At 35.1% G+C, this 11,653-nt stretch overlaps 3 protein-coding genes across 5 annotated transcripts; all 3 read left to right on the top strand.

Moving 5' to 3' along the window:
* Window positions 1-189: 189 nt before the first annotated feature.
* LOC103856937 (oil body-associated protein 2B) lies at window positions 190-1,762 on the top strand. 2 transcript variants are annotated; one of them, XM_033273740.1, is made up of 4 exons: window positions 190-712; window positions 990-1,072; window positions 1,154-1,268; window positions 1,355-1,762. In XM_033273740.1, the coding sequence occupies exons 1-4, from the start codon at window positions 424-426 to the stop codon at window positions 1,633-1,635; spliced, it is 768 nt and encodes a 255-aa protein (XP_033129631.1). In that variant the 5' UTR covers window positions 190-423; the 3' UTR covers window positions 1,636-1,762. The 2 variants fall into 2 exon arrangements, with proteins under 2 accessions (XP_033129631.1, XP_009132315.1); XM_009134067.3 differs by having other exon boundaries at window positions 1,379-1,762.
* A 443-nt stretch (window positions 1,763-2,205) lies between these two features.
* Window positions 2,206-3,693, top strand: LOC103856946 (cyclic phosphodiesterase). Of its 2 annotated transcripts, none has more exons than XM_033273845.1 (5): window positions 2,206-2,293; window positions 2,379-2,478; window positions 2,705-3,031; window positions 3,176-3,230; window positions 3,359-3,693. In XM_033273845.1, exons 3-5 carry the CDS (start codon window positions 2,738-2,740, stop codon window positions 3,556-3,558), a joined length of 549 nt encoding a protein of 182 aa, XP_033129736.1. In that variant the 5' UTR covers window positions 2,206-2,293; window positions 2,379-2,478; window positions 2,705-2,737; the 3' UTR covers window positions 3,559-3,693. The 2 variants fall into 2 exon arrangements, with proteins under 2 accessions (XP_033129736.1, XP_009132328.1); XM_009134080.3 differs by having other exon boundaries at window positions 2,276-2,293; window positions 2,379-2,508.
* A 1,861-nt stretch (window positions 3,694-5,554) lies between these two features.
* LOC103856956 (integrin-linked protein kinase 1) lies at window positions 5,555-8,489 on the top strand. Its single transcript, XM_033273395.1, has 12 exons — window positions 5,555-6,128; window positions 6,224-6,298; window positions 6,382-6,477; window positions 6,558-6,643; window positions 6,728-6,848; window positions 6,935-7,014; window positions 7,093-7,155; window positions 7,243-7,349; window positions 7,447-7,532; window positions 7,628-7,749; window positions 7,871-7,982; window positions 8,074-8,489. The coding sequence occupies exons 1-12, from the start codon at window positions 5,796-5,798 to the stop codon at window positions 8,170-8,172; spliced, it is 1,380 nt and encodes a 459-aa protein (XP_033129286.1). The 5' UTR covers window positions 5,555-5,795; the 3' UTR covers window positions 8,173-8,489.
* The last annotated feature ends 3,164 nt before the right edge of the window (window positions 8,490-11,653 follow it).

Here is an 11,653-nt window from a genome sequence, read left to right on the forward strand (position 1 = left end):
GACCGGACCTTAGCTATATTTATCTCTTCTCTCATTTTAATGCAAAAGATTATATCTTCATATTTATGGCAAACTGTCTCGTTGTATATTTAAAATAACTAATTCAATTTTGGAAGCCATTAAATAAAAATAAAACAAAATTTTCAGAAGTTATTATTTGGAACTTGTCAAAAAGAAAGCACAAAATTAGGGAGTTAGAAACATTGCCAAGTGTGCAGCACTTTGTCCAGAGCTTAAGAATCGACCACGTGTGACAGTGTCCGGAAATGCCAACATTAACTTGGCTATTATCCGCCGCATCAGTTTTCTCTAATGAGTGTCACATTCATATCAAAAACGTCATATTTACCTCATGCAACATCACTCCTCTCTCGCTCTATTATAAGACCATAACACAGAACAAGGCCTTTTGGTCGCTTAACGATGGCGTCAAGTGATAAAGTTCCGGTGGCGTGTCCGGCAAGCACCGGAGAAGGTAAGGAGCCTATGGGAGATCCGACGAAGACCACAACGGCAATGTTAGACAAAGGAACGGCTATGTTGCAGTCTATGAAACCGATCAAACAAATGAGTCTACATGTGTGTTCATTCGCTTGCTATAGTCACGATCCTGGCCGTCAGATCGAGGTCCATATGTACGGTCACCGTGTAAACCAAGATTTTCTCCAATGTGCCGTCTACGATTCCAATTCCTCTAAGGCTCATCTCATCGGTACATATATACCTCGACCTCTATTGTTTGTTTACGCTTGTGACGTGTACAATTTCGGGATGAACTTCAACTAATAACTTTGAAACTGTTTACATAGACGGTTAATGGATGTGCCTGCATGCAGATTTACGTGCGTATAATCATTGATTATTCGTATGGTATAAGTGTGTTTAAAACGTTTTGACTGCTAGAGGCTAGAGCTTTAATTGGAGATTATGACTTTTGAATTACAGTAGTATGATTTATGAATGTGTTTGTTCTTGCATTAAATTTCTAGGGATCGAATATATAGTGTCAGAGAAGTTATTCCAAAGTCTCTCACCGGATGAACAAAAGCTTTGGCACTCGCATGACTACGAGGTTTTATGATTTCGAAACATTTTCAAAATGTTTGCTATTTACGGGATAGTCAAAAATAATAGAAGCGAGTGTTGTTTGTAGATCCAAATGGCTCTTCTAGTAACTCCAAGGGTCCCAGAGCTCGTTGCGAAGCCGGAGCTTAAGAATCTTGCCAAATCTTACGGAAAATTTTGGTGTACATGGCAAATTGATCGCGGTAATAATTAACTCATCTTCTAAATACTCGAAACTAACCATATATATATATATTTGATATAGTAAACCAACCATATATTTATTTAGGGTTTCTTGTTTTGTCGTTTAAAGGAGATAGATTACCACTAGGTGCACCATCATTAATGGTTTCGCCACAAGACGTTAGTCTAGGGAGGATAAAACCAGAGCTGGTGAAAAAGAGAGATGAAGAACATGGAATCTCGACGGAATCGTTGAAGCCGTCACGGGAAGGGATTTGCGGACCGGAGAAAAAGAATCTGATTGCTGATTATTGGGTTCGGTTTAGGACAGGCTTTGCGATTGATGTCGTTGAGACAGATATGAAGAGGACAGCTCCCTTCCCGTGACACACTGTTTTTTTTGTTTTTCCTTCATGAATCTTTGAGACATTTTATGTTCGTAAGCTTATCCAAGGTTTTTCGTTCTTACCACATTATGATAAAATAATTAATACATTTTCGTTCTTAATTTCCATTAGACATTATATAGAAAATCTACAATATAGTATATTTAATTAAGCATATAATACGTATAGGAAGACTACGAATTAATGGCAAATCATTGAGTCATAATCCCTTAACTCTAACTAAATTGAATCAAGAAGCATACTTTCTAAATCTCTCCACATCAATGTTTCTTGTGAGAGTTTGCAAACTCAAAAGACTTCTTCTCTATAATTAAAAAGCAACCACTAATGAACTTATCTATATGTTAAGCAAACCCATACATATAATAAGCAAGCCTATGAGGGGACAATTTTTAAAAGGCCCATAAACCGCACATCACGTACAGTGTCTGCATCGTTGAATCAACGCGGTCAACGTCCAACACTTTCGATTTTTTTTTATTTTTATTTTTGCTAAATAACACTTTCGTTTTTGACTATTGTTTTACTTTACAAAGATTTCTCTCCATCTCTCTGAAGCCCAAGAGAGTAATCTCTCTCAAATGGGTTACGTTCATCTGCATCTTCTTCTTCGTCTTGGGAGCAATCTTCACCTCAAAGTTTCATAAAGCTTCCACCTTATTTCTCTCTCAGAAACCCCTCTTCATTTTTCCTTGTAATAGAGATTTACTTCGTGAGTTTCAGGTCATGGGAGCCGTCGTCTGATTCCAGAAGCCAACTAATCTCACAGCGCGGTCGTGATCATGAACTCCAGATTGTATCAGACGATTGTGCTCATAAGAAAGTATGCTTCTTGATTCAACTTCAGTTAAGAGTGAGTGTTTCTTGATTGCCTAGTGGTGGTGGTGAACTGAAGATTTTTGTTTTTTTTACCATAATGATCGAAAATAACTAACTACTTATAGAGGTGATAATATTGGGCTTCGTATAGGCCCATTAGATATAGTCCGAACTCTAAAAGGCCCTTCTTCTTCCTTAGAACTAACGCCATTTCTTCTGGAATCAAATAGCGTTTGCGTCTGGATTGCAAAGTCAACGGAATCATGGAAGAGGTGAGGAAGAAGAAGGACGTATACTCGGTGTGGGCATTGCCGGACGATGAAACGGAGCCGCGGTTCAGAAAGCTAATGGAAGCTCTGAGATCCGAGTTCTCTGGCCCAAGATTCGATCCACACGTCACCGTCGTCGGAGCCACGAGTCTGACGGCAGAAGAGGCGAAGAAGATGTTCGAATCAGCTTGTGACGGTCTGAAAGCTTACACCGCTACGGTAGATCGCGTCTCCACCGGAACTTTCTTCTACCAATGCGTTTTCTTGCTTCTCAAATCCACCCCTGAGGTAAATAAAAATCCGAGCTTTTCCCTTTCAAGGATTCGATCTTTTCTGATGAATCATTACAAAGGGATGACCTTGGGTTTGGTTTTTGATAAAAAGATATGTGTTTTTATGTAATAAGATATGTGCTGTTCTGTTTATTTACAGGTAATGAAAGCTGGTGAACACTGTAAGAACCATTTCAAGTGTTCCACTACCACACGTAAGCTCTTTTGTCTTTTAAAACTTGTTTTTGGAACTCAAAGCTGTAGATCATTAGTTGTCTTAAGGTATTATTAGCTGTCTTATTTGTTTTCGTCTTATGTCAAAACTTCATTTTCGCTAACGCAGCTTACATGCCGCATCTGAGTCTGCTTTACGCCGAGTTAGATGAAGGGAAGAAGAAAGCGCGGGAGAAAGCTTACACACTCGATAACAGCCTCGATGGACTGAGTTTCCGGTTAAACCGACTTGCTCTCTGCAAAACCGATACAGAAGATAAGACTCTCGAGTCATGGGAAAAAGTGGCTGTGTGTAATCTCAATCCTTGAGAAAAAGAAAAAAAATACTAAAAGTTCGGTTCTGAGTCTGTAGTAAAAGTTCTCAATATACTTTGCGTAAGAACTCATGTGTACCCATCTCTTCTTTACTCATCGAATAAAATTACGATACTAATTCGCGGCATACTGCACCAGTTTCTCTAAAAGCGTCGCATGAAGTTTGCATATTTAGCCAAAAGAAACGACTCTCAAGCTCTACTAGAGCTGCTCTAGTAGTGAGGCCTTTTTAGTTTTTCATATTAAGTGTATAACATTTGGGTCAAGATGTTGAGGCTTCATACGATTAATCCAAAAGGTATTTAGGTGAAGCTGTTAGGGGTACAAAACGCAGCGCCACTTCAACTGCAACAAACGCAGGAGAATGAAGAGAAGAAGGGCATGTTGGGATGTAGTCTTGGTTTAGTGTAGTATGATTTTCCACGGTTGATGGATTGGTTCATGCTTGTTACTTATATGTAATGTTTGCCTTTGTGTGATTCTTGTTTGTTTCTGGTATTATGATAAGATTTGATGACAATATGAAATGAATTTGCTTATGTTATATAAGTAAAAATATATGTATCTTATGGGACTATTCTTTTAGGTTAGTTAACTGGTTTGGTCTTATCTCTTAAGTCTTGAAGACGGGCAGACGGGTGAGCTATTCAAGGATTTGAATATTGGATTCTTATCAGAGATTCATAATGATAATAGGATGATTTAGAAATAATAAGATAAGCAGTCAATCTGGAATGTAGTTGACATTTGCTACTAAACTACTTATCCCAAAACGTTTGAATTGAAATCAAAGGATGAGAATTGTTAAAAGTTTTTTTTTGGGTGTAAAATGTTGAGAGAATTGTTAAAAGTTGGGAGCATTTATTTTTTAATGATCAACTGTTTACGTAGGAAATCTAATATTTTTTTTGTTGTCAAGTGAAATTTTAATTATTAAGATGCTATGAAATCTAATAGTAAATAGTATATGTTAATATAAAAGAAGCATATAGGTATCTAGTGAGAATATACTTTTTCATTACAATTAATGAAATGAGCTTTAAAAAGCATCTCTACCAAAAGAGGAATTCATTTGGAACGTAGTTGACATCTGCTACTAGATTAGTTAGAAAATTTCCAAAAGGTTGGATTTTAGTTAAGAGATAAGAAACTATTATAAAAATATCAACCACAATGTATGTTAGACAACTTGTCATTAGCTGAGAGACAAACAAGTTGATTATCTATATTATATGCACAAGTCTTAAAATATGAACGTCAGAATATTGACCTTGCATGTAATAATAACGTACATGTTTCAAAGTTTAAGAACTATTTTATATTTGAAAAATAGTTAAGCATTAGAAAGATGCTAAACTCATACAATTTTCACATGATGTGAAGTTGAATAGTAAAATTTGACGACTTTTTGTAAAATGAAACTAGAAAAAGAGATGAGGATGAAGATGTCAATCTCTTTTTTTTTTTCACGAAGATGTCAATCTCTTAACCTAGTCAATGTGTACATCATTAAATCAGAACACATACTTGGCATGAAACCTTATCCAATCAGTTATTTTCCTTGGACAACTAAAGTGGCTATTATAAAACAAAATATAAAAGACAACTAAAGTGGCCTTTAAATTGATATTTTTATAATTTTAAACAAGTGGAAAAATAATGTAATCGTTTGGGAAATAGAATTGAAATGTTTCTCTTATGTCGTATCCTCTTGAAGTCTTTGTCCACAGGTACCTACTTTAACTCAAACAAACCAGGTTGGCTACAGAAACAAAAAATGCGTCGGCGAAAGCAAAAACGCTGTCGTTTCAAACGAATCGAATATCACACGTGCGGAATCATCCGCACCGTTATTACCAACCTGACTGTCAAAAATCAACGGCTCAGATCCTTCATTTAATTTCGTCAACGCGTTCTTACCGTGGTAGCGACAGAGATGACGTCTCCTTTCCAAAAGAAACTGTCCTCTCACGCGCTTAAAGTTCACGTGACACAAACACGCTCAGACAGAAGCTGGCTCTCTCCTTCTTACCCGACGACTTTTTAAACGACCGACCAGCTTTCTCTTCTACATTACGGCACCACACACGACACACCTATATAAACCAAACCAACACTTTGATCTCTTAATCGGATTGTGTGAATCAGTTTGTCTTTTCTTGATACCCTCGTCGAGATTTCCTCAAAGGTCGGAGCTTTCAGGGTTTTAAAGGATCGAATTAGTTTAAAAGATGGAGGATGATTACAAAACGCCGCGTTTTACGATTGGTCGGCAGTCGTCGATGGCGCCGGAGAAGATCCCGGAGCCGTCGATTCACTCGGAGGAGGAAGTGCTGGAGGACGGAGAGGAGATCGACGGCGGTGTGAGGCTTATGTACCTGTGTAACGAAGGCGACGTCGAAGGGATCAAGGAGCTTCTCGATTCGGGGATCGATGCTAATTACAGAGACATTGATGATCGGACTGCTCTCCACGTGGCGGCTTGTCAGGGGTTGAAGGATGTGGTCGAGATTCTTCTCGATCGGGGAGCAGATGTTGATCCTAAAGATCGTTGGGGAAGCACGGTGAGAAGAAAAACAAAACCTTTTTTAATACATTTTTAGATCTCTCTGGTTTTGTTTGTGTAATGATGGAATCTAATACATTTTGATGAACGCAGCCACTTGCAGATGCGATATTCTACAAGAACGTTGATGTAATCAAGATTCTCGAGACTCATGGAGCTAAACATCCTGTAAGAATGTGGTTTTGGTGTTTTGATTGTTTCTCTTTATTATATTTATTCGTTATTTGTTGACACTTTTTGTATGTTATCAGATGGCTCCAATGCATGTGAAGACTCCTCGTGAGGTTCCTGAATATGAAATCAATCCTAGTGAGCTTGATTTCACTCAAAGCAAAGAGATAACAAAGGTTTTAAAACATTGTCATTAATGGATCTCTCTTACCGATTGTGTTCAGCTCCTTTTACTGAAAACCTTCTTTGTATTCAGGGAACTTACTGTATGGCAATGTGGCGTGGGATTCAAGTCGCGGTGAAAAAGCTCGATGATAAAGTTTTAAGCGATGATGATCAAGTGTAAGTGGGAATAGTATCTTGTGTAGATAGTAATGAGGTTTCAGATTCCAATTCTTTACCATAATCGTTTTGGTGCGTGTGCAGGAGGAAGTTCCATGATGAGCTTGCGTTGCTCCAAAGGCTAAGGCATCCAAACATTGTGCAGTTTCTTGGTGCTGTAACTCAAAGCAATCCTATGATGATTGTTACTGAATACTTGCCTAGGGTATGGACTTTCTCTGTTACATTTCTTTTTTTGTTTTATTTCGCTTCTCGAAACAAAGATCTCATTTTTGATGAAACATTCTTCAGGGAGATTTGCGTGAGTTGCTCAAAAGGAAAGTACAACTAAAACCAGCAACTGCTGTTAGATACGCCCTTGACATTGCTAGGTATGCGCGTTTTATAAATATTTTATAAATGTTCTTAGGGATTATAAGAGTGTCTTCTTACCTTTTGGATTCTTATAGGGGAATGAGCTATCTTCATGAGATCAAAGGAGACCCTATCATCCACCGCGATCTTGAACCTTCGTGAGTTTGCACTATCCATGTCTTTGGTCTTACCGTGGACAACAAGCTCTTGTATTTTTCTGACAGTGGTATATATAATATTTGCAGAAACATATTGAGGGATGATACAGGGCATCTGAAAGTTGCCGACTTTGGAGTTAGCAAGCTTGTTACTGTTAAAGAAGACAAGCCTTTCACATGTTTAGACACTTCTTGTAAGTTCTTTATCTCTCACCCATCTGCTTGGTCAAGAGTCTTGATTAATGTATATGTTATGATTTAAATTTTATTGTTGTTATATCCAAATTATAGGTAGATATATTGCTCCTGAAGTTTTCACTAGCGAAGAATACGACACAAAAGCTGATGTTTTCTCCTTTGCTTTGATCGTTCAAGAGGTAAGTTAAAACCCCTTTTTTATTTTTATTTTTGGTTTGCTCTTTACTGCTTTTTTCATGTAGTTTATTCCTTTAAATGTTGGATTTTTTTTTAGATGATAGAAGGAAGAATGCCATTTGCTGAAAAGGAAGACAGTGAAGCTTCAGAAGCTTATGCTAGCAAAGAGCGGCCATTGTTCAAAGCTCCATCAAAGCTTTACCCTGATGGACTTAAAACGTCAGTCTTACTCTCTCTCTTCACCATCGAAACTGAAAAAGGACAGTTTTGCATCATAGATTGGTTTAGTTCATTTCTCACTAACCGGTTAGGTTCGGTCCGTTTTTTTTGTATCCCATAGGTTGATAGAAGAATGCTGGCAAGATAAACCGGCCAAGCGACCTACTTTCAGAGAGATCATTAAAAGACTTGAGTCTATTCTTCATCATATGGGCCACAAGCGACAGTGGAGGGTACTACTGAGTTTGTTCTTTTGTTTGGTTTCTGGATTTTGTTTATTTATGTCCTCTCTAACCTGTTTCTTCTTCCACGTTTTTATATCAGATGAGGCCATTGACATGCTTTCAGAATTTCGAGCACAAGAAGAAACATAATTGGGATATGAGCAGCCATGACGGCTCATCATCCGGTTCACATTTGTGATTCTTTTATCCGGCCTAAGAAATGATTCTTGTGTTTTCCTTCCGGTTTAGTTTGGTTTACCCCCCCCCCCCCCCCCCCCCCGAACAAACCCATTTTACTTGGTAATTTGTAATTTTGTTCTACATTGAAGAAAGTCTTCGTGTGGACAAGATCTGCACTTTACTGTAGTATAAAAATTGCTGTAAAACCTCAGGATATATTTGTTGTTCTAATATAAAATTTCCAAAATTTATGATTCTACCTTATATGATCCTTATTTCGAATTGTAAGAAATATGAAAATTGTTAAATTTAACAATTTTCATGTGTTATTAGCTTGATTGGGAGAACTTGAAACTTGCAAGTAACTTCAAAATCAGTATGGTGCTCTTTTTTTTTCTGATCTGCAGCTTTCTTCAATATGTACTTTTTGTGTTGTTTGCTAAGAAAAAAGAATTGGGGTATTTATCATAGGATCTTATGCGAGTGCGACTTTTATATCAAAACCTTAGTCTAAATTTTGAACTTTATACAATTACACGAAATTTCATGTCTACCACAAAAGAAAATATGCATCAAAAATTATGAAAACGCACATATAATTTATATACATTTCTATGAGGGTCCCTACAACAGCTTCTTTATTTGGAAACTGTATTATTTTGTTTTCGATTGTAGGCATTCATTGCATAGGTTAACATAATTTCATAATGGATGAATTTGATTTAGCGGTTGATTGGTTCTCTTATAACATTTTCTATCACTTCGTACAATTTTAAACCTTTAAAAATATAAAATTATTTAAATTTAAGATACATAGAATACTTTTAAAAAACTTAAATATCACAATTATAAAATATATGAATAAGTTTGAAACTTTCTAATAATAATTTACTATTATCTATAATGATTTATATTTATAGTTTTAAATAAAAACCGATAATTTATTATATATCATTAATAATACATGTATATCAAGCTAACTATATTTTTGTACTTTAACATTAATCTCCATAAAATAAGAACTATATCTCTAGTGCAAAGAATCATAGTTTCAGTTAAGTTAAAAATAAAAGACCATAAGTATTATACACATAATTTCATTATAAAATATAATGGACTCATAATTTAGATATTTATAATAATAATATATGATTTTGATATCTTATAATTATATGGTATATTATTAATTTATTATTTGACCGTTACTGTATTTTATATTTAACTAAAATATCTCATAATCATATATATTTACAACTATTGGACAAATCATATAAATTGTTTAATGATGTTTGAAATTGTAATTATTCACTTCGGTAAAATTTTGTATTTTCCTTTATGCGTTTAGACCAATTAGATCTCGAAACAAAAAGCTTTTTGATTTTGAAAAGTTTGAAGTGATACAATATTAATTATTATCAAACGTTTACAATCATCGATGATATTCATAAATACAGTTTTTTTACATGTATTGAAAACCAGTCAACCCCATAAAACAAAACACTTGTTACTTATTTACTTTGTAAATAATTGAACGACTTACAGAATTGTGTAAAGAAAAAAAACTTGAAAGGGATTAAATTGTGGTAGAAAGCAACCTTTGATTGTGGTCCATCGTCGAAGATACGAGAAGATATTATGGTTTTTAAAACCCACTCCGATCATGAAAGCTTGACCCAAAGCAACCGAGTAGTTAACTTTTATAAGCGACCTAATAAAATTATCTACATACATGATGTAAAACATATCTAGTTATTTACTAATTTATAATTTTAATAGAACATACATCAATCAATTATTTCACATGCTAGCTAGAGAAATAGAGATGCAATGTTTAATTAAACATTTCTTACCAAGTCTATTTTAACTCTTACTAAAATCATATATTAGAGAAGGTATCCTACTTAAGTTTGAAAATTATTATAATTAGGAGATTGAAAAGGTACAAAGGAAACTAAAGCACCTTGCAAGTGGGTGTATATAGTTATTCCAGCATAAATATGAATATGCAATGTATAGAGATTTCTTATATCTCTATCATATTACCCTAAATGGATTCATAAAGATGGAGATCAAAGACTACACATCACATGCTATTCTCCATCTTCTTTTGGCACAACCTTACTCCATTTATTCATTGTGCTCCTCAGTTATTCAATATATTTTATTTGATCTCAATAAACAACAAAATTTAGAAAAACTACACATTTCTTTTCCTCCACATACACAATAACTATTTTCTTTATTTTTTGAGACTATACAAAGTTGATATTCTTGTCGTCCAAAAAAAGTAATCGACGATTATTAAAAAATGCTGTGGAAGAAAATAGCTTTTGATGAAACCCTTCATACCGTTGGTAAAAACAAGAAAAAATGTTAATCCGTTTACGGAAACTATTGTCTTTCAGGACTTAAGAGACTCTTAAACCTTTTGAACGATTACATAGACGATTCGACAACCGATAATACTACCTGCCTTATGAAGACCTACGTCTAACTGCATCATCTGAGCCGTTCTATGAAGATCCACGCATGACCAGATTTACTTGCACCATGTTGAAGATCCCTTGCAAGCTTTTCCTCTGTAGTCTGCATAATTGTTTAATAAACCGCTTTCTCCGGGACTTGAAACCTGGATTTCCTGTAATCTGCAATAAATTGCATAGTCTGGGATTCGAACCCCAGACCTAGGTGTAGAAGCCTTTAAACCTTAACCAATAGGTTACGGTGCTTCCACAATTATGATCTAATAAATCAGCGTTAAAAAAAAAACTTTTGAACGATATTTCAGAATCTTTATTAAATTATGATTATATGTCAATTGTTAACCATCTAACAGAAATCAACGAACCAGATTCCAACTCGAGTCTTTGACTATTCTATATATATGTATATAATGTCAATTCGAGAACACAAAAATTGATACTTCTAGTTTCTGTTCCCAAAAACATTTCCGTTTAAATCAATAGGAAAATGCGATATCAGCAGAAACATTTCCGTTAGCATCGGTGAGCTATATCTTGAAGAACAAAGAGTCAAAAAAAGAAAATGTAAAGAGATAGTAGTTGGAGATGATAGAAAACGTCTGGTTACCTTCTAATGGGGTCAGAAGCATTACACTTAAATAACTTTCCAAATTAAGCCCTACGTCTTGTCCAGCCCCATACAAGTACGGTTCATCTCCCTATTTCCCCTATAAACCCTAAGACCTATTACATATTTATCTAATTAATTTATCCCTTTATGTTAAATATAATGTCAATATCACAACAAGTAAACATCATCAACTCTAAATCTCAATCACATGTAAAAAGTACGTTAATTTTCTTCACAATTGATTAATTTTCTCTTTTTTTTTCTCACATCATTTGATTATCTTTTTTTTTCCAGAATTGGCGATAAATATATTGGTACTCACTAATGTTCAGTTTAGCCAAATATATGAATGGTTACAGAATATTTCATATTTGTTACTATTTATAAACAATCAGTTCATATATATA

This window comes from Brassica rapa, chromosome A01, assembly GCF_000309985.2.
Source record: "Brassica rapa cultivar Chiifu-401-42 chromosome A01, CAAS_Brap_v3.01, whole genome shotgun sequence".
Taxonomy (NCBI): Eukaryota; Viridiplantae; Streptophyta; class Magnoliopsida; order Brassicales; family Brassicaceae; genus Brassica; species Brassica rapa.